The following is a 25,967-nucleotide window of genomic DNA, read 5'->3' as shown; positions in this document are numbered from 1 at the left end:
AATCTCTACTGTAATTCCCAAAAAGGACATTTTATCTTCAATAGTTTTCTGTGGACAAATATTTATTTGTAATTATTTATTTTTGAGAACAGGTCTGACAATATGCCGATTATTTTTTGTGGAAAATTATTTATTAATAATTAAGTTATTCCTTTTCAGATCTCTTCTATGATCCAAAATAGGAAACTATATGTAGATTTTTTTTAACAATACAAATGACATTTGAAAGGGTTTAAAATTTAATAAAGCAGAAACTGATGGCATGTTTTTTTTATGCACTTGATATGCACTTGTTAAGGGTTACTTGGCTGAAAACATATTTCACAGGAAGTACATCACTGAAAAAAGTTGAGAACCACAATTTTAACATATTTAAAAATAGGCTGTCTGTCCCTTTCTGTTTAATTAACAACCTGGTACACGTTTCATGCTTTGCCCATACTCTCAATTTAGCTTCTCACTTGATGAAGTTTATTTTCATATCTTGTTTGTCATATAAGTACTGAGAAATATTAATCTTTATTTATGAATCTTCACATATTTTGGTACTGTAATTCCCGGTGAAATTACAGTGTATATTTTTCTACCTTTTTTTATTATAATATGCACATGTTTGTTTCATCGTATTTTGTACAAACAAGCTTCAAAGAGTAGCAGTTGTCCACATGCTGTTTTTGTGGAAAAAGTCAGGTTCCTTCCAAATTATTTTAAATCCAAAGCACAATTGGATAGTATCTATTGAAAGAAAGCGCAGCCTTGGATGTCAGAATGCAGAGTAGATCTTCAACTCATCTTAACATTCTGGCTAATTCGAAAAAAGTTCGCTACAGTCATTGTGAGTGAATTTGGCTTACTTACGAGTTTTTGGGATGCCTTCTCAGCCTCACCATCAAACAAAGATAAGGCATGAGCATACATAATTTAACTAGTAGTTACCTTTGACTCATCTCTGACTGACTTGAACGTTTATTATGCACGTTACCCCCTTACATTTTGTTTCATGACAGCAAATCAAAAGAAACCAATCTTACAGTGCATTCCTTGCTTTAACAAGTCGTTTTGCACAGTAAAATATTTCATTTGTAAAGAAAATCTACTTTAGTAAAGATGTCATTTTATTGGTTCGAGGATGCAGGTAATGTGTACGCCAAAAGTTAGGGGGGAAATCAATCAGCAATACAAATAAAGAGTGTGCAACTCTTCATAATTCAAGTTTAATCTTTCAAACAAAAAACAAAGTGAAGGCGAAATATGCTCATGAATTCAAACAACTATTTTTTACATAATACCTCACATGAAAATAAGAGAGATATGCAACCTTGCCAGAGGAGGAAACCGACAACCACATGGAAAAGTAATGACAAATATTTCATAGCCCTCAAGAGATCATTGAAAATGATGTACACGTGTACACACAAATCATAGAAGCAGGATATGAAAAATGCAAAGGGTTTCTGGTATCCACAAGACTGAATTCACATGGTAATGAAATACTGGATCCAAGAACACTTTATGCCAATGGCTTCAATTCTTAATTTCCACGAGGCAGTTGTACAAATGTAAAGTCCACTCTTTGAGATATACACACTGAAATGAGGACAGGGGGAGTTGGGCCTTCTTCTGATTCGGCATATTTAATCAAGACTACAAATGAAATAGAAATAATCTCTATGGAAAATTAGCAGGTGATGTGCATCAGAGTGAGTGAATAAAAGGAGGGAGTGTGAAATTGACAGGCATGTATTATTTGCGCTGCTTTTTCCAGCATTCATTCTTGTACATCCACACATGATAGCCCTCATTCTAAGGAGGTAAAACATTTCACATTGCAAATATTCCACACAAAATAATTTTGACCTTTCATTTGGAGTTAAAAAGAGTTTCATGTGTTTCAAACCTGTACAATAAGTAGCCTTTGGAGTTCTTTGCGAGTATTACATGTCCATAGAGACAGCATGATGACTCTCAGCGATTTACAGTTAAGTCATCAATGCTTTTCATCCAGTTGACTAGTAAACGTCATGCATGAAAATGTTTTCTTTTTTCTTTTTTTTTTTTTTACAATAGCTATAATTTATTATTTGACCTTGAAAGGAGCAGCGAGTTGCTTCCAAGTAAGTCTTACAAAGGCTAAAATGGTGTTTATTGACAAATGGCTCTTAACATGACTATTAATTTACAAATTTCAGAATGGAAACACAGTAACACATCACTCTGTTTCAACCCCATCAAGTGTGTCATTAAGTATGTCAAAACATACTGTAACTAGAACATGTACAGTAACGATATATTTTTTCCCATCAAATGTTAATAAACATTCACCCTACTACTTATCACACTCAAAAAAGTGCCAGATTACATGATGACCTTGTACAATTTGAGGCAGTTTGGCATTCACAAACAAGAATGTAAAGCAAACTTGCTGTACTCATAGTGAAAAATGAATGGTAAGTTACCTGTTTATTTCATGATAACACACACACACACTCACACACACACACACACACACACACACAGCGGCTCAGTTAGCCTTTGTGCCTGCCTGTACATCACATAAAGGTCACCTGCAATCAGCCCTCGCCATCACCATCTACATCTACAATAGACATCTCAATGATAAATACAAATATTTCACACAGTAGAAACCCATGTTATTGCTTCAAGCACTAAAGAGTGAGATGCTGGTCAAGTATGCTGTTCATGGCATGATAAAAGAGCCCTCAAAAACGGTAGGGGCCTGCCATCACATGAGTGCCAGGATGTTCAGATGAAACACCTAATGGACACTAATAGAAAACCTTTCATCCGGTGACTCGATTTGTATTGCCACGATTCAATAAGGCCCACCCACTGAGCTTGTTGTCTTTCAAACATATTCACGATATCGGAATCGGGTCTGTGTAAACTGTCTTTTAGAAATACAACCTGCCCAGACAAATGTTCACTATGGATGTGTGGGCCACCAGCTGTAACATTTTCAGTTATTGAATAAATGTTCATTTAAGTTTCAGTAAATATTTTTCGATTTTTCACCTGCTCTCTACATTGGAAAAGATCTGTGTTGTTACAAGGAGAGCAAGGTTTCTCCAAAGCAAGTGTGTGTTGCATGTTTATGTGTAACAGAACTTCCAATCTGCAACTGAGGCACGCATGAATGAGGAGTGTATCATCTTATTATTGCCTGCAGAATTTTGGAGTGTACAAGTATGTGAAAATGCATATACAGTATATATTAGCGCCTCCAGTGTCATCATCCGTTCTAATCTGCCATTCCTCTGATGAAAATATTGCTTCTTCAAACCTCCAAAGATGCACCACTTTAGGATGTAGCTGTTAACATTTCAACTCTAAATGAGCCACAATCAAAATACTTGGTCTCATTTGTTGCCTAGCATAGACACCAAGCACTGAAGTATGACCTATGTGGGGGAAAAAAACAGCCCTTTAAAAGGAGGTCACAGAGTCTCTCTTTTTTTTTTTTTGTTTTCACACAACTTGTCTGCTGGTTAGCATCCAAAGGAAAAAGGGTGTACGAGTCTGCAAGTAAAGGGGTTCTTGGGGGTCTCACTAAATCAGTGCTCTCCAACTGCTCTGTCTACCTGGAGATCATTGAGCTGGACTGGGATTGGTTGGATGAGGTGGTGGCAGCGCTGAGCTGAGAGAAGCCACTATGGCTCGACTCCAAGCTGGTCATCGAACCCCTGCAAAAAGAGAGACAATTCCGTAGGTGAACACAACCTTTGCTTTTTTTCTTTTTTCTTTTTTTGCCCCACCAAAAACACACATCCTGATTTGAACAACTAAATGAGCATCATGTGACCATAATGCAGATCCACTACCATGCAGAACCTTCAAATCAATGGCACTCAATAGAGGCCTCAGTAACCTACAGCAGGCATGTTCAAACTCGGTCCTTGAGGATCTTGCATGTTTTTGAAGTTTCCCATCTATAAAACACCTGATTCAAATGATCAGGATCGTTATCAGGCTTCTGCTGAGCTTGCTGCTCATTTAAATCAGGTCTGTTCGGAGGACATAAACCTAAAAAACATGCAGGACAGCGGCTCTCGAGGACCAGGTTTGAAAATGCCCGAACTACAGTATAACCGTCTCAGCCACAAAAAGTCGGTTTACTGTGTGTAATACTGAATAAACAAGGCCCATTTACAGTTCTTGTTTAAAAATTGAAGGCAGGATTTACTAGAAGACGGCTTAGTGCATAGGTCTCAAACTCCAGTCTTTGAGGGCCGCAAACCTGCATGTCTTCCATACTGTTCTCTTAAGCACACCTGATTCAAATGATTAGGATCATTTTCAAGCTCCTGCAGAGCTTGCTGATGAGCTAATGATTTGATTCAGGTGAGTTAATGACAGAAGCATCAAAAACATGCAGGATTGCGGCCCTCGAGGACTGGGGTTTGAGACCTATGGCTTAGTGTACCGCTACCCATTTGTAAATCATAAAGACCCAGTTATGTCCTCTGTATTGATTGTATTGCATAGGTAACTGTATAGGTATTGTGTAGTTAACCCCGTATAACATCACTTTTCTCAATCCCAAAATAGACAGGGAAAAAAAAATGCAAACTCATATAAGCGTAGAGATGGCAACACGTTTAAAACTGCAAATATTAGTTTTACCAACAGTTTTAAAATGTTTAAGATGTCACAGTCAAATCTGTAGTAAAATACTACAGCAAAACAGTGAGTGCAGTTTTAGGAAGTTGACGGTTTAAATCAACAAAGCATTGAGAAAAAAATAGTACGTGGCAGTTTCAAGACTTCAATAAGGCCAGGGATTGCTAGTATTGTTAGTCATGCAAGCGGGGCCATAGTCAACAGGCTGAAAACCAGACTGTGCTCAGGACATTGTGACTGCTCTAGCCGGCTGCCATGAAGGTGGCCTAAAAAAGCAGGAATGATGACGGGGTAGTGCTTAAAGAAAAGGGGCAACCACTGCGCCACTTACAAACTCTGCACGTCACAGCAAGCCGTTCTTCACAGGAAGAAGACAGAGCGGCAGGAGGAGGACAAGAAAGAACAGGAATGCAAAAGGACAGAAAAAAATATTTTTAAAAAGTGCGGGAGAGGAAGTCCTCCTTTCAATGCCCAAGGGCCTGATATAGTTTTGTAGGAATTTTGTACGGAGTAGAGGACTGACAGAACACGAGAAGGAAAATTGCAGTCATTACAGGTTTGAGGTTCAATCACTTCAAATAAATTGTATTTCATAGCCATCTCAATGAGTTACCAACCTGAAGTCCTCAGAGCCCAACACCTCAGTATAGTACATGACTTTACACTTGTGCGAGGAGACTTGCAGTGTGGCCAACACATCATCCACCCGAGGCAGATTGGTAGCCGAGCAGGCCGGCATATTGTGGAACTTCCACTGGAGGATGTAGAAACCTGGCCAGCGTGTGATGTGGGAGCCCTAAAAAAAAATAAACAAAGGTGGGTGTCGCAAAAAATGAGGACAAAAAAAAGGGTCTGCCAGATGAAAACCGTAGAAAAACCAACTGAAGAGATTTATTGATGTAATCTCTATCTACTGTAAAAAACTGACCTGCACACTTTCTCCCTCCTTGCAGGTTAGAGGGGATTCGACCATGCTGTAATCTTGCCCCAGCGTCCATGACTTGTCTATAAGCTGAACATTGTTTCCACCTGGGGAGGTGATCCCGTGAGCTCCTAGTGGGTCTTTACGCGGTGGCTGTGGCGCACGTTTGGAATGGTAGATGTTGAAAACCACATCCCCTTTACACACATCAAAGTCCCAGGTGATGACTGAGGAGGCATCAATGATCTCAACCAGGAGCTGTTTAAAAGAAAAACATTGGGGAATAACAAACGATCACAATTTTGAATTTATAGTGACTTTCGAACGAAAATGTCCGAAAACTCCTGTTAAAATTCCTGTTACCAGGCCCTCCTGGTACTAAGAAAGTATGTGGCCCAAATGTCTGCACTCAAATCCACCAACATACTGATGAAGTATGTCAATGGACGGAAAAAAATGGCACTATCACTTCATGTCCAGCAAACAGCACTAACCAAAATTCTATTTCTAGTATTTATCAGCACAACACGCCCACCTAGGGAACTCCGGTTCGAGAGATGGAACCTTGTTTTGGATGTCTCTCACTCTCAACACACCTGATTCAAATGCAGGATTATTATCAGGCTTCCACAGTAGTTTATGAGGAAATCATTTAAATCAGGTGTGATGGAAGATGGAAAAATCCAAAACGACTACAACAATGGAGAAGTAGAGTTCCCTAACCCTACTCTAGGGTCTTGGTGATACTTTTAGAAGGCACTTGTAAAACATTCCTGTCCCAGAACCTTTTAGTATGTGTGAACGAGGGGAATACACAAACTATGAGGGCACAACAGGAAGTTTATGAATTGGTTCCTGCAGTCTGAAAGGCACTTTGGCATCTTTCAAACGTCCCGAGATCTCTGATTTGAATTTGAGATATGTTATATCTTTTCACATTTAAATAATGCAATAATTATGATTTTTATTATGATTTTTTTTTTCCACTTTTACCCTCACCCTAACTGTTAAGACCAAAAGGTTAATTTAGTACCATGGTAAGATCGTTGCCTTACAGTTCAGGGACCCAAGTTCAAATCCAGCTGTCTCCGGCTTTCCTGTGTAGAGTTTACATGTTCTCCCCAAGCCCTCGTGGGTTCTATCTGGGCACTCTTGCTTCCTCCCAAACTTCAAAAACATGCATGGCAAGTGTTTTGGACATACTAAATTGCCCTTAGGTGTGATTGGGTGCGTGAATGGTTGGGTGTCCCCCACCGACTGCCAAAACTCAGCTGGGATAGGCACCAGCAAGCCTGCGACCCTTCTGAGGATAAGCAGCTCTAGAGAAAAGATGATGGGTGGACGGAAAAAAAGATTCAGTCCTATGCCACTCCTTCAAATTTCTCTCCAGCTCCCAAAAATCTCTCTTTTTTTTAACGCCTGTCCTTGCTGCTGAAATAAATCCTAAATGAAACAATGGGAACACAACTGTATTTATTTCCCATTATTTAATTTTGCCCATTTTCCCATTTTGTAATGTAAATTGTAAGGGTTATATTGAATGGCAATTCTTTTTTTTGGTGAATTCATGTTAGGTCAGAGCAATAAGCTTTGTTTCCAGGAACACCAAAATTACATCATCAAAGAACATTCCAGGCCAGAGATAAAAGATGGCCTTTACAGATTTCAACCACTAGATGGCAGACCTTACAACAAAACAAAATCTCAGGCATGGTTGCGCTTGTCCTGGCCTACATGTCACCTTTAAGTGTCACTACTTTCCATCTGTCATTCTGCATGTGTCACTCAGTATCACCTCATGTGGAGCTCCTTTGAAGATGCTGGCACTTTGGTAGATGGTCTCAGTCCAGAGGCGAACATCTTCGTTCTCAAGCTCCTCTGCAGTGCGGTACATTGACTTTGGGACCAAACCTCCCTCAGGTACCTCACACTAGAGAGTGTATATGTGCAACCACAAATAAAATTAGGTCAGTGAATGTAATCTCACAATCTATTGATGTTCTTTTGAATGCGTGCTTAATTCGCCACTCACCATACACTCTCCGCCAAGGAAGTCAGGGATAATCTCCTTGTCTATGTAGTCCACCAGCCCGCCGGGGCCCTGGTAATCGTTTCCGGCATAGATTAGGAACTTCTTGCGGGTGTTTTCATCAATGAATGGACTGACCTAAAGTCAGTGAAGAAGAAATTCTTCATCAGCTTTCATGGTGAATAAAATAGGTGGTTATAGAAAGAAGGTGGGGAAAAAAATCTATTTGCACAGAATGCGCTCAGTAACACTTTTCAGTAAATTTATGTTTTGGCTGCTCCCTAAACCTCAGTAATATTTATTTTACATTACATATTTATTTTACGTTTATTTTACATTACTGAAGCAACATGTCTTTTATATGCTTGCTCAAAACAGATACACTCAAATACGTTAGTTGTGTAAAAGTGATTGTTAAATGGGAATGTAGACCATTAAGCGTGTACTATAAGTCTGACAGTGTTTGAAGGACAATGCAAACACCTGAAACCCATAAAGCATGAACTTAATCATTCTGTAAAAACAACTGAGGGAGAGCCAGTCATCCCTAGTGCTCACCAGAGTCCAAAGGACTGGGAAAACTCTGGGAGCTCTCAAGATAAGCAGCCGCCCTAGCGTCTCTGGATAGTTGGCCTCCACAACCTCAATAATCCTCAGCAGAGCCTTGACTCCCGGTCGCCACAGGTGACGCATGTTTAGACCCTCCAGATCCACTAGACATGTCCAGCAACTGTGGAGACCACAAACACACAAAAGCAAACACCGATAAGCAAGCATTTAAAACCTGTCACCCAATAGTGTGGTAGAAGTGGTGACAGCAATGCATGCTAATTCAAGACCCTCTCCTGGCTCCCTCTACATCCTCTTGTCTGGCTCATGGCCAGTGTAGTGCAACGGCTATTCATAGTTGATGTGCCATTCTGTGAGGCCCGGGTGCCAGCCCCCACTTCCTGCTGAGAAGTCTGAACAACACCATCTCCATTCCTTCCCCTCACTTTTCCCACCATTGGCCACATCAAAAACACTTGAAAGGAATATCATTCATTATTTTCCTTCTGCTGGAGATATGGCAGACCACTCTGGGCTACCTCACACCAACCATGAATATGAGTGTAAAAAGCCAACATGTGGCTTGATGGTTAAATGTTAAATCGCATAGCCATATTCTATTAAATACATTTGACTAGTACACGTCTTGTTAAAAGTACATTTTTACTCTCTTTACCTGATGGGACGACCAAACACCTTTGTGTTCTCTTCGCAGCGTCTCAGCCCCTCCTCGTTGATAGACAGCACCTGAAAATGGACCATACAATGCAGAAATCTATTGTGATATATTTCAAACAACTCCATTAACACAGTGATTCAATCGGAGTGCATGTTAAGCAAACTATTTATAAGGCAACTGTGTGTATGTGTCGCTTTTAAGACGTGTCCTTTAAGACACAGGACCTTAATTACCTAACCTGTAATCTGTAATGGCTTACATTTAGATTTAACATGAACTGTCATGCAAGCAGGTAATGTGACATAACTACGGTGCCTACATGTCTAAGCAGAGATTCTTCTCCAAGAGCTCGGACCAGTCCTTTGGTGTCCATTTGGCCAAGTCTCAGAACATACAAAGGCCGACCATCTAGACAATACAAAACAGAAAAATAAACATTTCAATGACTTGCTGAACAAGGCTGTTTATTCACTACCAAGAGTTATTACAGAAGGCCAGCTCCTCTGTCTATGTAGCCAATAATAGCCGGGGAAATACTTTTGCCCTATTTATTCTATTCTTCATAACTATTGAAACAAACACTATTTGCACACTCCGCTGGAATCAGACACAAATGTAAAAATCAACTTGGCTACACGCAGTATATGACAGCATGTATAAAAGCGAAGAATATGATGGTGTAAGTGTAACAAAGGAGTGATTAAAAATGTTAAGTCACTTGGATTCTAAATAGCTGTGATCTTCCGGAAAAATAAATGCTTTCGAGTTCGTTATCATGTAATACGAGTCTGAAGGAAACCCAAGAGCAAAGATCTGGCCACTATTGGATAGACTTCCAAAAATAGCCTACATGAATCATGGATGTGTAAGGCCATGTGCTCAGTCAGGGTAAGTATGCAGATAGAATTGAACCTCGATCATGGTGGTGCCAGCCCCCCGTGTAATAGTCCTGCAGGACTTGTGGTGAACTCCATGTCTCAAGAAGATAGTCAACTTGGTGCTGCTTCCTCCACGTCAGCGATTGGCACAAAATTTCTCGGGCCTTGTCTATGTTGAAATCCCTGGCCCGCAGAAACCGCAGGATGTGCTCATCTTTGGGAATCTGAAATGAAGACAGTAAGAGACAATTCTAAAGCAATTCTAAAATAGTAGTAGTAAGTAAATGTACAATTACAATAGAATAGAATTTTGTCTGTTCTAAAATAAAAAAGAGAAATTTCTCTCCAACTCAGCTTATTCAGGCAAATATCCATATATTCTACAAAAACACACATATTAGGATATTATAAAAAGATTAAAAAGATCATGTGGTTTTTAAAAACGTACTTTACTGTAGGGATGAATGACCTCTTGTGAATTAAAAATTTACAGCAATTAACTTCTATATCTGTCAATATGATTGCAAAATTAGCAGCAACTATTTTAAAATATCCATGGTTGATGAAATACGACGATATAGGTACAAATTTGCATGTCACCTTTCCCTTGTGGGTTTCCTGAAGCCATTTACGAAGTCTGATGAGACAGCTCTCCTGCAGGGGTGTAAGATCCCCAAGATAGCGTTTGATATAGTCAGCATCCAGTTTATCTGTTCACACAAAACAGACACACCTCAAATTCACACAACTGGGATGACATGTCCATTTACAGTTCACAGAAAATGGCGATTAAAACTATTTTGAATAGCGTGCCCTCAAACTGAACCGACCTTCCGGTGTGCCAGCCAAAATATCAGTTAAGCTATCTTGAAGGCCAGCGCTGTCCTGCTTAACATCCTGAGAGCTGCTGTCCGAGACATCAACAATCAGTGGGATGGGAACAGCTGCTGTGACAGGGAGCTTGAGATCAGCAGGTGGGCTGGTGAAGAGACTGCTTGGTCTGCTAGGCAGTAGGGGAACGGAGTTTGGACTCCATCGTGGCACATGAGTGATCCCCTCATCTTCAAGCTCCTTTAGGTAGTACTCTATTATTTCTTTTCCCTGACAATAGAATTATAGAAGTTAGAATAAGGAATGGTCCAAAAAGACAACCAAAAAAATGTTACCCAAGCACATATAAAGGATATGATCTCTGCAAAGAATTCCAGCATCGATACAGCGCCAAGCGGTTGCTAAAGGTCATTATGCAAGAATAAACAAACAAACACCTTTTTGATGCTGCTGGCATATTGCTTCATTGCAATCTTTTCCACTGTGCTCTCAAAACCAAAGAAAGATTTGATGTCCAGACTGGCTGACTGCTCAAAACACGTCCAGTCTTCATTCTCGGGGTGGACCTGGAAAATGTGAGTACATTAGAATAGAATAGAATAAAGTTCCTCTGTTGTCACTGCACAGCAGGTATACAATGAAATTGTGAGTGCATATTAAATTAACATGAACAATAAATAGAATACAATAGAAATCAATGTTACACGGGAGTGCAATCATTGATAATTTCAGTGTGCCCTTGTTTTGTTGATGCTCATAGTGTTAATATTTCTTGGGGAAAACCTGTCCCTGAGTCTGTTTTCCTGCTTTTATGAGCACAGTAGCACCGACCAGAGGAAAACAGAACATACTGTATCATACTGTACACATATGAGCAAAAAAAAAGGGGGCTTTGAGGCTATTGTAACAATGGATCACTTGACTTCGCTAGAACAGGATGCACAAAGACAAATATGTGCACTGCACTGTGTGTTGACGTGCGCTTCTGTCAGCCAATTCAAGTAAAATTTGCCAGCCCTTTACAGACGGAAAGTTTGGAGACCAAAATAAAGGTCAAATGTACAAGGGCAAACATTCAGCAACATTCAACAATTGCTCATATCATTCTCCATTTGCAAGCAGTGAGATAAGAGGCACTAAAGCATAATTTCCAGATCACAAGCCTACTTACTACCAGATCACAAGCCTAAACAAAGAATGAAATTATTTTGTTATTGTATAACCATCAGAAGGTTCTTGCATGTTTTTGATAGCTTTTAGTCTACAGTGTTTCTAATCATTCTGAAAAGTTTGTCACTGAATCAGGTTAGCTTCTGGTGCCTTCATCTCCCTTGGCAACAAAAACATTTCCGCTTTAGCCAGGTCCATCAGCATTATCTAATTAGGCTGTCTGGCTGAGTGACCGCTAATACTGGGTGTTAACGTACAAAGTAAAAACCACTGTGGAACTAAAATTAGAACCCCAAATAACTGGGTGCTAATACAGTGTGCTTGATCAGTTTAACTCTGTGCACCTGAGCATGCTCGTTGGTGAGCAGATTTGAAGTAATGGAAGAGCAAACAGTGGATGACAGCGCGCATACAGGTTTCAAATCAGATCTATTATAGAGCTAGCAACCAGGTCATGGAGATATGCTGAATGTCCAAAATGCATCAAATGTACAAAGCAGTAGGTAATGATGGCAGCATGTACACTACTAAGTACAGGAGCATGTGTAATTACCGAATAGCAACAGATCTCATTGATGATGACCCTGTTGGAGAAGGTCTCATTATGTGATTCTATGTGAAGAGTACGCTCCTTTCGGTTCAGTGTGTTTTTCTGGATGAAATAGACATAGTCCACACCAGCAATCTGCAAACCAAACACAAACAATCATTATACAGTCATAGATTCAAAAGTAATGTCAATGCATGATGTGACAAACTCAAAGCATAGTTATTTGAAAAGACCGGAAGATGAACTTAAAAGCACAGCCAATTGAACTTGGGGTTTCCATTAGTGGTCGCATGATCAGTAGATTACCCGTTTGAGAAGGCGTGGAGCATCCACATCCAGGGCACAGCGCCGTTCTATCCTATGAGTAGATCTGTCCTCACTTGCCTCTTCATCGACCACATCGCTAGCCACAAACATGGGGATAAGGTGACATGTGGGAAACCGGCGCTCATAAGCCTGAAAGCAAAAAGGTGTGTCATTTAAGAGACCAATTCAAGCAAGCTCATGTATTATTGACCAAGAAAATACTATATTCTAAGATTGAAAAATGTTTTTTGTTCTCATTATGTGCAAGTGGCAGATTATTGAAGTATATTGCTTGATGATGGTTGACATAGTGCACACTAAAGTTGAACATTTTATTACTGTGCTAAACATAAATGAGTATACTGTATCAAATTTGTTAAAAGTCCACTTTCAGAATCAATATTCTTTAATGGCACACACAAGCACACACACACGCACACATAGAGAAGGGTTTGAGCAACTTCAGATATTTTTGTACTCAACAGTAACACTTAGTTGATGGCAGTTTAGTGTATTTCGATGAATCAAATCGTCATTGATCATCATATTTCAGCTGCCAACTCGCTGTGCAAGCCTCCAAACACAAAGTTGCTCGCTCCACTGTTCCTGTCATTCTCGGTTGCACAGGCCCAACACACCCACTCATTCATTTTATCACACACAGGCAAAAGTAAAAAGAAAAAAAAGCACCCACTTTAGTCAGTAAAAGGTTGTTTAAGTAAGTCAGCTGACATACAGTGTCCAAAGAATACCAATAAAGTAAGCATCTTTGTCACTGCCAAGACTAGTGAGCCAGCCAATCTGCCTATTTTCCACAGTGCACTTATTGAATGCTGAACTTTGTTATTCATCCATAATGGTCAGGAACATTGTATATGATATTTGTCCAGCTGTCAGCACAATTGCTGACAGTTTAAACAGGATACCCTTGAAAATTAAATGCCAACAATAAAGCACTAAATGCTTTGTGCTGACATTGGCCTCAAAACCAAAAATGTTTTACTAACATCAACTCTAGATTACTTTCAAGTGATCATTGACATTACATCTTTCACAACACAGCAAAATGTGAGCTTTAAATAGAGGTGGACATGGGCCTTGGTCTGGAAAAGAACCTCTGGAAAAATATCACATATATCAAGCATATTTGAAAAAAGCCCATGGTGTAAGAAGGCTCGTCTTACTGATACTCTGAGTGAGGGTGAGTAATGGTGGATGGGCAGGTGCCGGTCAAAATATCAAAGCCAGCGACAGAATGTTGGTCACATTTTTCATCACACAATACCTCAAAATATTCAAAAACTGTGTCACTCCCTTTGGTCCAATGTCAAATACTACTATTGTAAATGCCAACTAGGCATTTTCTTATTTCTCTAATGGATAGGAATACTGAAATACAACTTAACACTGCCAAACAAACCATCCATAGTGACATTTAATGACCCACTCTGGCCAGACAGCCTGGGAGTAATGGTTCCTGGAGCCTGGCTGGAGAATTTCTCAACTTCCACAATGGAAAACCTCAAAACAATGCAGATACTTAATCACTTCCTCCATATATCGAAAATATTTCCTTACGAAAAGAGTAAAAAGAATATGTGAACTTGTAGGAAAATGGGAAATGGGATTCAGGAAATCCTGCCTTTCCATATTTATTTCATGACATGCCATTGTGATTGCATTTTATCTATGTATAAAGTCAAGTCATAGAAGATAAAGAGAGAACAGGCAGATGTAGACCATTATATGGCTTCAAATTAAAATTGAGTGAGCAGATTAAAGATCAGTCAAACCAGCTCAGTTCATGACAAACATGTTGAAATGTATAACAGATGAATGTATAACAGATGAAGAATAATGGTTGCAAGTAAGGACTTGCCACGGTATCGGTATCGACTCCAATCCACCCCAAAATGTGATTGTTTTTTAGAACTAGTCCGATCCTACCCTCAATTTTACTTTACACGACAAGCGAGCAAGAATTGTGTTCTCATACTCCCATATCTACTTACAACATTAATTCCAGAAGTCATTCCATAAATAGAATTTTTTCTTTGGCATGTATTTACATGTAAATAGCCCAATCCGTTCCAAGCCCAGAAAACCCACTCCTAAACTCTTTAAACTAATAATATTAATTGTAGCAGTTGATAATATGGACGAAGTTCAATTGTTTGCCTTGAGATGGTGCTGTGTAGTGGTGGTGCGTGCAGAGAATTTGTTAAGGTCATTTTATTTGTATGTTTTTATTTTACATTTCTTGTGATCCAGACATCATTTACAAGTCCAGAAGAGCAATAACGTGTATTTTGAGATTTTATTTGTTTTGTTTTGTTTGTTTTTTGTGTTTTTGTTTTTTAATCTACAAGTACAGCTCAGTATTAAATAGCTCACAGACTGGTATCCACACTTGGAAGGGCAGTGTACTACACCACTATTTTCTCGGGATTATTTGAAGGCATACGAAATGGAAGCTTGAATGTCGAGTGGATGTTGGGTGAGAAAAACAACAGGCTTTTTTGTCTGAACAAATACAACAAAAGAGCCTTTAGTCTCTCCATGCCATGCCACCCACTTCTATTCTTCCAGTGATTTCAATGCTGCAGTCAGCACTCCAAAAACAAAGCCAGCTTGGAAGAAGAGAGAAATAAAATACTTGAAAAATCTGTAGAATACTTAATCATCTTCAATGTTAAATAAATAATAAATACTAAATATTTGGTGAGCCTTCTGTCGTGGACTGCCATTTTATCAGCCTGTATTGTTTGTGCAATTTCATACCACTAAACAACAACTATATTAATAAAGCAAATACAAACATATTTATTATTTTATAGAAATTTTGAAAAAAATAAAAATAAAAACTATTTCTAGCCTTGCTTCTTTATGGATCTTGGGCATAAAGCCTAGCAAGTTTCCCTCTGTCTTTGACACTAAGAATGCAAAGCACAGGTTTTAAATAAATAAATGAATTAAAAAATGTAAAAAATATAATCCAAGAAATTGTTAAATGGGAAAAAAAACATCTTCTAAACTTTACACTCCACAGGGAAGTGTTGTGAACAACTCCACCAAATTTAAGCATATTAAAAAATTGTGAATTAAATCAGGCTTCAAAATAGTAAAAAACAAACTTTCTCTCAGCTTTTAGACATTGTGTGCATGTCTGCTGAATCCCCTGGAAACCGCTCAACTTATCTGTCACTCAAAAAGGACTGCAGCTATCAAATATTATATATTTGGGGAAACTCACAAAAAAAAAACTATTGAATAATTAAACTATTTGATAGAATATATGTTGGCTTTGTTATACAGTATTTGCAGATGTATTCTGAAGTTCCTCAAATGAGAAACTGAAGGAGTTTAATGATCCTTTGTTGTTGCAATTCAGAAAATTCTTTGTCAGTCTTTGTAAGCTTGTATGATGTTTAAGAAACAAATGACAAAAATGGCTTTAATAAGGGTATTTAAACAGAAATACACAGCAAACACTGTTAGCGATCCTCTGCTTAAACAACTGGAAATGTTCACACTAACATCATCAGACAGGCAGTCAATCAATAAATGAGATTGTTTATTAGTAAATTAATAACCTCGATCTCACATAACCACAACATTAGAAAGAATATTGACTTAAACCTTTATATCCCTTGGAGGATAGAGGCAAGCTTGTCTAATTTGTTGCTCAAAGCATTTGGGGATGATTTACAAAGAAAGACAAGGAAGGATGAAAGAAGGTTTGGGCAAATCCAGTAAGCACAATGTTTTCAACACCAACACAATTACCAGTGCATGCAAAGCAAGATAGATCTTAACAGGCACACTGTGACGCATGGCTGCAGCGCAAGGGGAGACTGACTTCAGTGAGAAATGTCATCTGCTTCAAGCAGAGTGAAACAGAAAGGGGGAAGGGAGCTACTTGGGCAGCATCTCGACCTTGCAGCAGAAAAAAGGGTGAATGACTGTCCTGTGATCAGTGAATGAAATCAGCTGCAGAATTGCCATTGGCTCCACTGAGTCACATGACTCAAGCAGAGCCTTGCTGCATACGGTTACAGGCAGCACAGCATGATGATAAACGCTTTCTCACTAAGGCAAACACTCCCAACATTTATTTTTGGCACAATAATCTTACAGAGAAAATGCAACATTGGCCATTAGCAGCAGTATAGCAGCATTGCTATCTTGTAATACTCCTCAGGGGAAAAAAAACTGTTCTGTAGTCATGCTGATTCTTACCCTGTAAAGTGCATCACAATGTGTGGATGATTATAACTGCATTATAAAATTCAATTTGAGGTGGACAAAAAATGAAGGCAGAATCCAAGCTTATGGTAATGCTGTGTGATTCTGATAATATCTCAAGACTATTTGACCAAACAATGGCATTTCATTCAACTTTGAACTGTTATGTGAGTGAGTACCAAGGCAGCAGAGGTCACATACGCATTAAAACAGTAAAGCGCAGGATAATTTAGCAGCAGGAAACTGGGCTGCAGAAGTCTTATCCAGACATGGACGTAAGTGGGTCAGGACACCACTCAGGGAAAAGGGGGACAGCAGGATGAGCTAGGTTAAGAAACCGTGGCTCGATGTTGAACATAAGACAATGCGTTGGCAGTTCAATATTTACAACAGCCTGCTACCGATGGCCTACATAAAAAAGGCATACAATTATGAGGGGGAAATGAGCTACACATAGAAAAGTGTAATAACATGTATGACAGTGTTGCTCAAAAGCACTCTTTGCAAGCCCCCTCCCCCCCCAAAAAAAACTAGCTGCGGTCACTATAAAGGAGATCATTATCTATGACAATTGCATTTGTATACCTAAAATGTTATTCTTTTTAACAATAAGAAAAGAAAAAAACATTGTTTAAATCAACTTTTAGCAAATCTTTACTTCTTACCAGGTTATTTTGAATCTGAAAAAATAAAAAAACAGCTTGAAGTGCATCAAAGTGCCTGAAATAATATCATGTGAATCTTTAATCAAACTAGAAACATTTTTGACCAACGAAACCATTTAATCCTGAAAAATATGTAATGAATAAACAACAATAAAGGTATATTGATTTGGACCATTCACGCTAATATCTTAAACATTTCAACCCATTTCAACAAAAGAAAATTGTACAACATATTTTGCCTTTTTTTGTTTGTTTACAGCAATTGAAAAAGTTTATAACTTTCGCACAAACTCTGATGAGAGCGCCACTGGACCACCTGGTACCATGGATGTGTACTTACACTACACCGCTCAAAAGCACAGCCCATTTCCTTATGCCCCCCAGCCCCTCTCCCAGTTTAGTACTGAGGACTAAATTGCAGTCAAGTGTCGTTTGTTTACATTGACACAGTTCCCCAGTGCACTACCGCCATTGCTGAAAAAGGTCCAAGTAAAAACACTGAAATGTACGGGTTATTCATTGATAAACCTGGACTATAATGCTTACTGTAAACATTTTAGAAATTGTCATGCATTGAAAAGAATAATCATTAACCAGTACATCTTCTAGCATGGGAGATTGTTAAGAATTTCAAAATTCAATGTGATTCTTCAGATTCAATTCAATATCAATTTAAATGCTGCGGTATGGATTCAAAATGAATCAGCATATTCTGTCTGCCTATAGTCTCACGCAGGTAGAAGAGGTTTGCTGAGGAAAATATTTTTCATAATTTTTATTCATGACTCAAACACTATTACTGTATAGAATAATATAAAATCAGTACCAAATTTCTCCAAATACAAGCCGACCTCATGCTTCTAAGTTGACCTTCCCTTTTTTTACTTCAATTTGGTTGAATTTTACAAAAAACAATTATAAGTTGTCAGAGAAATCTATAAAGAAGACTTAAGACAAGCCCAAAGTAGATAGTAAAGTAGTAGTAATATAGTAAACTCAGACCAACCAAGATTGACTTTTCTTGTTAGCAAGAGACAGCAAAAGCTCACACCTCTGTCTTTGCTCCTGGGTCTGTTAAGTGTGCTGCAGCCCTCGTTTGCCTTTTTTTCAGCAAAGCATTGCACCATACAAGACATAACAAAAAACCCAACTGCAGATAGTTAGGCGCCGCTGATCTAATCCAACAGCTGGGGGAATTTTCCATTTCACATGGACAAGGACTGCAAAGATGGATTGCAATAATTGCAATTCTAGACAAGAATTAAACACATAATAACTTAATGTATGATTTCTTTCACATAAGTCGACACCTGACTTTAGTGGGTACAGAGATCATGGCTGCCCAATTACAACACATGATGTGTGTTATTAAAATGATGACTTTACGCTACTTTTAGACAAATTTCTTTACTGTATATCAAATAACCTACTGTTATGTAAAGTTATACTTTTATACAGTTATGGGGGGGGGGGGGGTGTCAGAAATGAGACAAATTCGAGGCAATGTGCTCATAGACAAATGCTGAAACATTTTTTTTTTTTTTTTTTTTTTTACACAGCTGAATATTAGTTTGTCCAAAAGCCCTAAAAGTCATCATCACTATCTGACATAGCAAATAGCTCCTCCTATTTAATTCCCGGAAGTTCTATCCTATCTCTTCGTAAATTGTTCAAACATCCTTGGTACTCTTCCATGGGTAGTCATTTTTGGACACATTCAATTTGTTTGAAATGGAGGTGTTCAAAGATGAATTGCTGTTCGTCTTACTTGGGATGTTCTTTATCCAAGTAACAACTGATATGAGATCAGAGCGTGGAACGTTGCCCATGTTATTCAAACACAGATATGTGGAAAAAATTGTTCTGTTTTGAGGTATGCGGTTATGTTGACCCTTCTAATATGGGGGTTGAAAATTAGGGAAAAAAAATGGACTTGTATTCGGAGAAACACAGTACATCCTTTTTTCAGGACAACCATACGCTTCCAAAACTTACCCTCTATAACGTACACAGAAAATAGAAAAATATTTGGCCAAGTCGCCCCTGCAATACCACGCAGAAATACATCAAATTGCTAAAGCTGACAAAGATGTTATTGTTGCAGAATGGAACGATCAATGTTGCCTATTCATGGCCTGATTGATGGAGGAGCAGCCACTATGGAAGAAGTATGTCTCTATATAGCTTTGATTGACAAAAAACAGAATTGAAGCAGAACATCAATAGTTGGAGGTTCTCACTTTTTGTTTTTTTCTACTTTACCTTGCTGGCTTTTTAGATGATGAGGCAGCTGTAGAATTTTCAGAAGGGCTTAAAGAATGTATTCAATGTGAATTTCCTATTGCTTTCTCTTGTTCGTCCAATAAAAAATAGCCAAATGAGAAAGCTAGATTTTTTTTGTTTTTTACTTTACTGATTCATTGTACAAGAAGCGACCGATTGTCAAAACAACAAGGCCAATGTGTATCACTGGATGCATGTCCTGTTCATAGTACGAAGCAAATTCTGTGCAGATGCAGAGTAACAAGTCAGACGCCAAACTGAAAAGAGTGCATCACCACTACATGACAGCAGATAAACATACTGTACTTGTTTAGCTGTTTTGTGTGGGCATGCCAAAAAGACAGAAAGTACACTATGTACTGTGTGTTTCCCATAAAAATGCCTTTATTAAAAGCATGTTTCATGCATCAGTGTTTAAAGAGTAAACAAAGCTTACGTCAGGAAAAAAAAAATTACGTATGCGACCCAAAGTCAACAGGTTACATATTTCAGTGTGTGATCGCTACAAAATCCATCATTGGATTGTGGAGTGAAGAACTTTTTGTATTTTTGTCGATAGTATGAACAACTCTAAGTTAGTTGTTGTGTTTTTATGTAATATTTAATTGTACTTTTGTGGGTATTTAAGTCACCCCTATTCTTGGATACGTTCCAACAGCACCGAGCCCTTCAGGCTTGAAACTACAGCGGAAGGGGTATTGTGTGCAGCTTTTTGACATTCCTGTGGGCCGCCCCAGAGAAAATCCTAGTACACCAAAGCGAGGATAACAGCAGTAGCAGCAACAATATTTCCTGTTAGTGAAAAAAGGAAGTAAACTTAAGGAACGACTGCAGTTGAAGGCAGTGAAAACAAATGTTGTTGTACTTTCAAATGCCCTTGTTAATAATACACACAGCCATTATTAATAGTGTTATACTGTAAGTGTGTTATGTAACTTCAGGCATATGAGCTGAAGGGACATTGTGGCACCCCCTTCAACTAATCTTGTTCACCATTCTTATATCCACCAATTAGTTAATTCCATTGAAATGTGAATCCTTTGAATAAAATTGTATCTGTACCTTTTGGTTATGTGGGTCACTCAGTAATTGCAATTCGCTTTGATTGGTCTGCACTCTGCACTTTTGTTTTATCCCTTTCCAGGTCTGGACACAAATATTCGGACTTGTAGCGTTGTTGTTTAGGGTGTAAAGAAAACAGCTGTCAGATGGAATATGCCATCACTCAAATGCTTTACATGGTGATTATGCTGAAATTATTCCTGAAGTAAGTCATAAGTAGCCCCTGTGGAACACAGCTTACGGGCTGCAAGCCAAGCAGGCTTATGCAACAGCACTTAAAGCCACACTTGTGTTTGCCAGAGGTTGAAATGCTTCAAAAACACCTGTCAGTGTGCAACATGGCCCCTCAAGGTTTGTCAAGAAAACTGTACTGCACAAAGTATAAATTGAACGGGACACAGCAAAAGAATTCAGTGCTGGAAAGCATATTTCAAAGAAATCACATTTTCTTTGAAATGTCAAATCATGGAAATCTTTCCAACATTTCAGCTGCATGTGTACAGCCAGGTGTGTGCTCATGTGTGCATGCGTCCGCATGTGTGTGTGTGTGTGTTAGCCCTCTATTAATAGGTGCTTGTTTGCCCCTGTGCTAAGTAGATTTAGTCTTCCTGCATCCTCCCACTTGCTGGTCGAGAACACTTATTTTTATCTAACTATAGCAGCACCTGCCTGACACGACAAGGCTTTAAAAAGACATTGGCGCCATGCTAAATTACATTGGTGGAATTATACCAATTAACGAAGCATGGATAACTGGATCAACAAGTGTCTGTATAGACACAAAAAAAAAGAGATGCTCGGTGATTGTATAAACAAAATCAATCCAATATCATTGCATAAAAAAGGTGTCCAGATTTATATTGTACATGCGGTGTAAACATTCATTTTCTGTATTGCTTATTTGCACTTGTGTTGAGGGTGAGCTGGAGCCTATTCCAGTTGACTTTAAGCAAGTGGTAGGGGTACGCACTGAATTAGTCGCCGGCCAAGTCACAGGGCACATGTAAGACACAACCATTCACACACCCATTCTGACCTGAGGAAAATGTGGATGTTTCAGTTAAATTTATTTCAGTTAAACCACAAGGTGACTTTTTAGCATGTGGAAACAAAAGTAAAAGACCTCTATCATATCTTAATCAGGCAGAGGCACTGTGACTGACATATTCAGACAGCATTTGTTTATAAAGCCAGATACAGTATTTAAGTCGCTTTTCACACAAGTCGCTTTTCACACAAGAGATTTCCACTGTGCTTGACAGAAAATTGTTTTTCCAATTTGTAATGGAACAAGTTCATGCTTGCGTAGCTTGTCATGGAAGGTGTGTTCAGTCAGTGGCTTCCTTAGGCAAGGAGCGAGTTGTATGCTTGCTAGTATTACATACTACCGCATCAATAACATGCAATATTCATGTATAAGGGTGGAAAATAAAGACACTTACTGCCATCACCAACTCAAAAGGGTACTTGTACACCCTCACAGGTGACTGATACTTCTGCACCATATTTGGAACTGCAGTAACACCAACAACCTGAAAAGGATTAAGTATGTTTAAGAAAGGAGAAAAATAAATGTGTCATCAGGCATCACAACACTGTCCCCATTAATTAAGTACAATGATAGCTAATCCGGTGCTATCATTAACAGGAGCTTTCTTGTTTCATTTGACTTTACAACAGAAGTAAACTATAGGTGCCTGGCATTTAACCAGTCAGTCCAAGACAATGTTTCCCAACCTTCCTTTTTCTTTGACGAACAACCTAAACAAGTAAACCCCCCTAACCAGGCCAAAGTATTTTAAATAGAATAAAATAAAATATATACTTAAAAGAGCTTGCTGTGCCATCATTGTCTGGTTTATCACATTTTGGAAGTCCACTTCAGTAGAGAGGTCTCACTTGAACCATTAGAAAACAAAAAGAAGCAGTATACACTGTAGCTAAAAAAATTATAAAGGATGGATGGATGTATGATTGATAAAATATCAAATGTCAAGTTTCTTTCTTTATGATTAGAGTAAAATTTCATTTTCAAAAGAAATCATTTTGAATAAAGTTTGCTGTTGGTTGTTGACACTAAGTGTCATATGATACAGGTTGAATCCAACCATTCTGGTATGGACTGGGTTTTTAGGATAATGAAATTGAATAGCCTACTGAAATGAACATTAGTTTCATACACTTTAAATTTGTATGAAATATTTATATAATAATAACCACATAATTGCATGAAAATGTTTGCAAGATTTCAACTTTTGAAACATTAAAATCTCATGTACCCTCTGAAGTGCCTTCATGTTTAGAAATACTGTTTTAGAGGATTATTTGAATCCTCCGGGTGTTTGTATTGTGCAGCCAAACAAACTACAACATGGTTCAGAAGGAATGATCAGAGATGGGACCAGGAATGTCACTGATCAATGACTGCAGCATTGGCTGCCCAACAGACCACAACAAACCACATCACTGCAAACTACTTAAGTGATGTATTAGAACAGTGAAATCTCAAAGGAAGTCATACAACTGATAATATGCCAATGCTCTGAAGTGGAACATCTGTATGAATTTCAATTTGCAACCCCCATCTACCCCACCACTGCTAAAGACTTTTTTTTTCTTTTGTAAAAGAATTGCAACATGTAAACCGGTAATGGAATTGGACAAAAACTAGCTTTCTTCTGCAGTAAATCATACAGTATGTTTAAACCCCAAGAGGGAAACATTTTTCAGAATATTAATAAATCAAAGGTGGTTCCGGTGTATGCCCAGCTAATGTTACTACACAAGTGCACAGCACTCCATGTACTGAAATATGAAAGCTGTTCATGCTTTAAAAAAGCAAAAGACATTTGAAAGTGTAAAGGAGGAAAGCTACAGCAGCTACGGTGCAGAGATAAAATAGTGGAGATATAAAAAAAAAAAAATAAGAAAAGCTATGACTACAGTAGTCTGCATATTTGCGTGATACCATTTCAGGGGAGTGCTGCAAGTGATTATGATCTTCGTGTTCTGCTTATTCAGCAAGCTGATACATGTTTGAGAGCAAATGCTGCAAGGGAGGCTGGGAGCAAATGTCCCTGTCATACTTAAGGAGGGATAAGGATAGGAAGACTAATAATAACCAAGCTAGAGCACACAAAGTAAAAACATACTACAGCTATGCTCACACTCAATAATCAATAATTACCGTCATGCTTCAGGGTCTGTCAGAAACTTCGGAGAAACGTCAAAACAAGACATCAGGCGAAGACATTTGCAGAGAAATCGCTATCAATTGTGCACTTTTCTGTACTTTAGATTCGTATAAGATCATCAGTGAGCAATTTATGTAAATACAGCTCATTTATTGTGTCACTTAGTTTTGAGGTCCGAAGACATCCCTTATAAGCAGTTCGATTAGCAAACTCATATTAAATGCGGGTAGAAAAATCGTGACTGAAGTTTCCAAATTCAACGAGAGGTAGTGTGGGGAATTGGTTCAACATTAAGACATTACACAACAACGCTGCTGGCTGTTACGCGGCAAGCCAAGCATCAACTTTTCAAATCGCTTTTATCAACGCCTAAGTTTATAGACTTACCAGTTACGTAAGTAGGTGTTTGCCTGGAAAAGGTTACGGAGGAATATTGTTGGTTTCTTGGGCTATCGGCGTGAAGTGGCCATTCTTGTCATCGATTGTGCATTTCGCCGGGCTCCGGGAGACGAGCTGGCTCACAAGCTAACGCTCGTTGCCCTCGCTTTGCTAGCTAGCCATGTAGCTGCTGAATCAAGCCGCCGGTTAAAGATTCTTCCCGATCCGACAGCAGGGGTCACCGTGTTGATTACGACCAAGCTAGCGCTCACAAAGTTTCGATAAATTCTGCTGCGGTGGATGAAAGCTGACCAGGGGAGGACCATATCCGTCTTCCAGTTTCAGTCTCCTCCTCCTGTCTCAGACCTAACCGTTACGTCATCTACCCTCCCACTGACGACAGCAGATTTAGCCACTCCGCCGCAGTGGCGCCCCCCCTTTCTGGAAAAAAAAAAAAAAAACTCGTGGCATCCGGAAAATTCTATCCCAACCGATTCAAAAAGACACATTTATTCATGGTGTCATTGGTGGTTTACGTCAAAGATGTGTAGAATATGCCTTCAAATGATGCTTTGCTGTTGTGGAATGAAAAAAAGATCCACTCGATTGCTAAATACGATGTCATGAAAGAAGTCTGGACGCGGTAGTGCTGCTGTTCTTTTTCGCTTAAGCCTGGAATGACTAATGTTGCATTTAAGACTCCACCAATCTCACAACAGACACTTCACATTTCACAACAACTTCTTATAAACCATGATGACAATGTTTCCAACCCACATGTTTTACATTTTACACAAAACAAACATCTCTCCAAATTATATACTGTGCAGTGGAAGGTGAACATATTTAGTGGGTTATTCTGTGCGTGTTAAATTGATCACTACAATACACACGTAGTACAAAATTTTCTCTGTTAAATGGCAAGTTGGATACACAAGGTAGTTGTATCTTCTGCCATCTAGTGGAACAACAGTTCCGCCTGTCACTGCGGCTGACAGTGTCAATGGCATCGCAATTGAATGTTTGGAGGTTAACGCAACTTTCTTTATGGTTGTTTTAAAACAACCATTGCTACATAAAAATGCTTTCCATCAGAGGAGTCCAAACTACGGCCCTGGAGCAATTTGCAGTCCGCCAGCAGCGACTTGCAGCGTGTAATAAAATTACACAAGGCTCAAAATAAGCGGGTTCGCATTACTGTTTGCTGTGTAAATGTTGGACCATGTGCCTCATGTAAACACGTGGACTGCTTTCCAATTGACACATCTAAATCTCTGGTAGCTTTTGACGTGGACATGAGACGTATGTTGCAGCGGGACATTTCAAAATCAAACAGGTTAAAAGGTCATTCATCCATTAAAAAATTAATAACTGTAATAATAACAATAGTAATACTTGTTAGTAATATCCATGCTATTGTAAAATAAAACCCTTTGCATCAGGTACTTACGATTAACCTGCAAAAAAATGTTATAAAATTGCTCCTCAAATTATGTCAATGACTCACAAAACTGCTCTGCATAAAGCTTATACAGTACTGTATGTTGAGCCGTATTACATATATATATATATATATATATATATATAT

At 38.7% G+C, this 25,967-nt stretch overlaps 1 protein-coding gene across 3 annotated transcripts; it reads right to left on the bottom strand.

The window, feature by feature from the left end:
• Window positions 1–1,187: 1,187 nt before the first annotated feature.
• Window positions 1,188–24,733, bottom strand: LOC148420836 (SEC14-like protein 1). 3 transcript variants are annotated; one of them, XM_088419362.1, is made up of 18 exons: window positions 24,389–24,733; window positions 23,995–24,020; window positions 22,250–22,339; window positions 12,553–12,702; window positions 12,250–12,381; window positions 10,964–11,092; window positions 10,526–10,796; window positions 10,296–10,405; window positions 9,730–9,919; window positions 9,137–9,225; window positions 8,815–8,885; window positions 8,148–8,319; window positions 7,593–7,727; window positions 7,356–7,490; window positions 5,567–5,818; window positions 5,256–5,434; window positions 4,970–4,996; window positions 1,188–3,701 (listed from the first exon to the last, which is right to left on the bottom strand). In XM_088419362.1, exons 2-18 carry the CDS (start codon window positions 23,998–24,000, stop codon window positions 3,596–3,598), a joined length of 2,244 nt encoding a protein of 747 aa, XP_088275488.1. In that variant the 5' UTR covers window positions 24,001–24,020; window positions 24,389–24,733; the 3' UTR covers window positions 1,188–3,595. The 3 variants fall into 3 exon arrangements, with proteins under 3 accessions (XP_088275488.1, XP_088275489.1, XP_088275490.1); XM_088419363.1 differs by lacking the exon at window positions 4,970–4,996; XM_088419364.1 differs by lacking the exon at window positions 23,995–24,020.
• Between the last annotated feature and the right edge of the window lie 1,234 nt (window positions 24,734–25,967).

This window comes from Hippichthys cyanospilos, chromosome 7 (genome assembly GCF_059441005.1).
Source record: "Hippichthys cyanospilos isolate Australia breed blue-spotted pipefish chromosome 7, RoL_Hcya_1.0, whole genome shotgun sequence".
Classification (NCBI taxonomy): Eukaryota; Metazoa; Chordata; class Actinopteri; order Syngnathiformes; family Syngnathidae; genus Hippichthys; species Hippichthys cyanospilos.
Note: the sequence above shows the minus strand (reverse complement) of the source record. Positions and strands in the feature narration are given on the sequence as shown.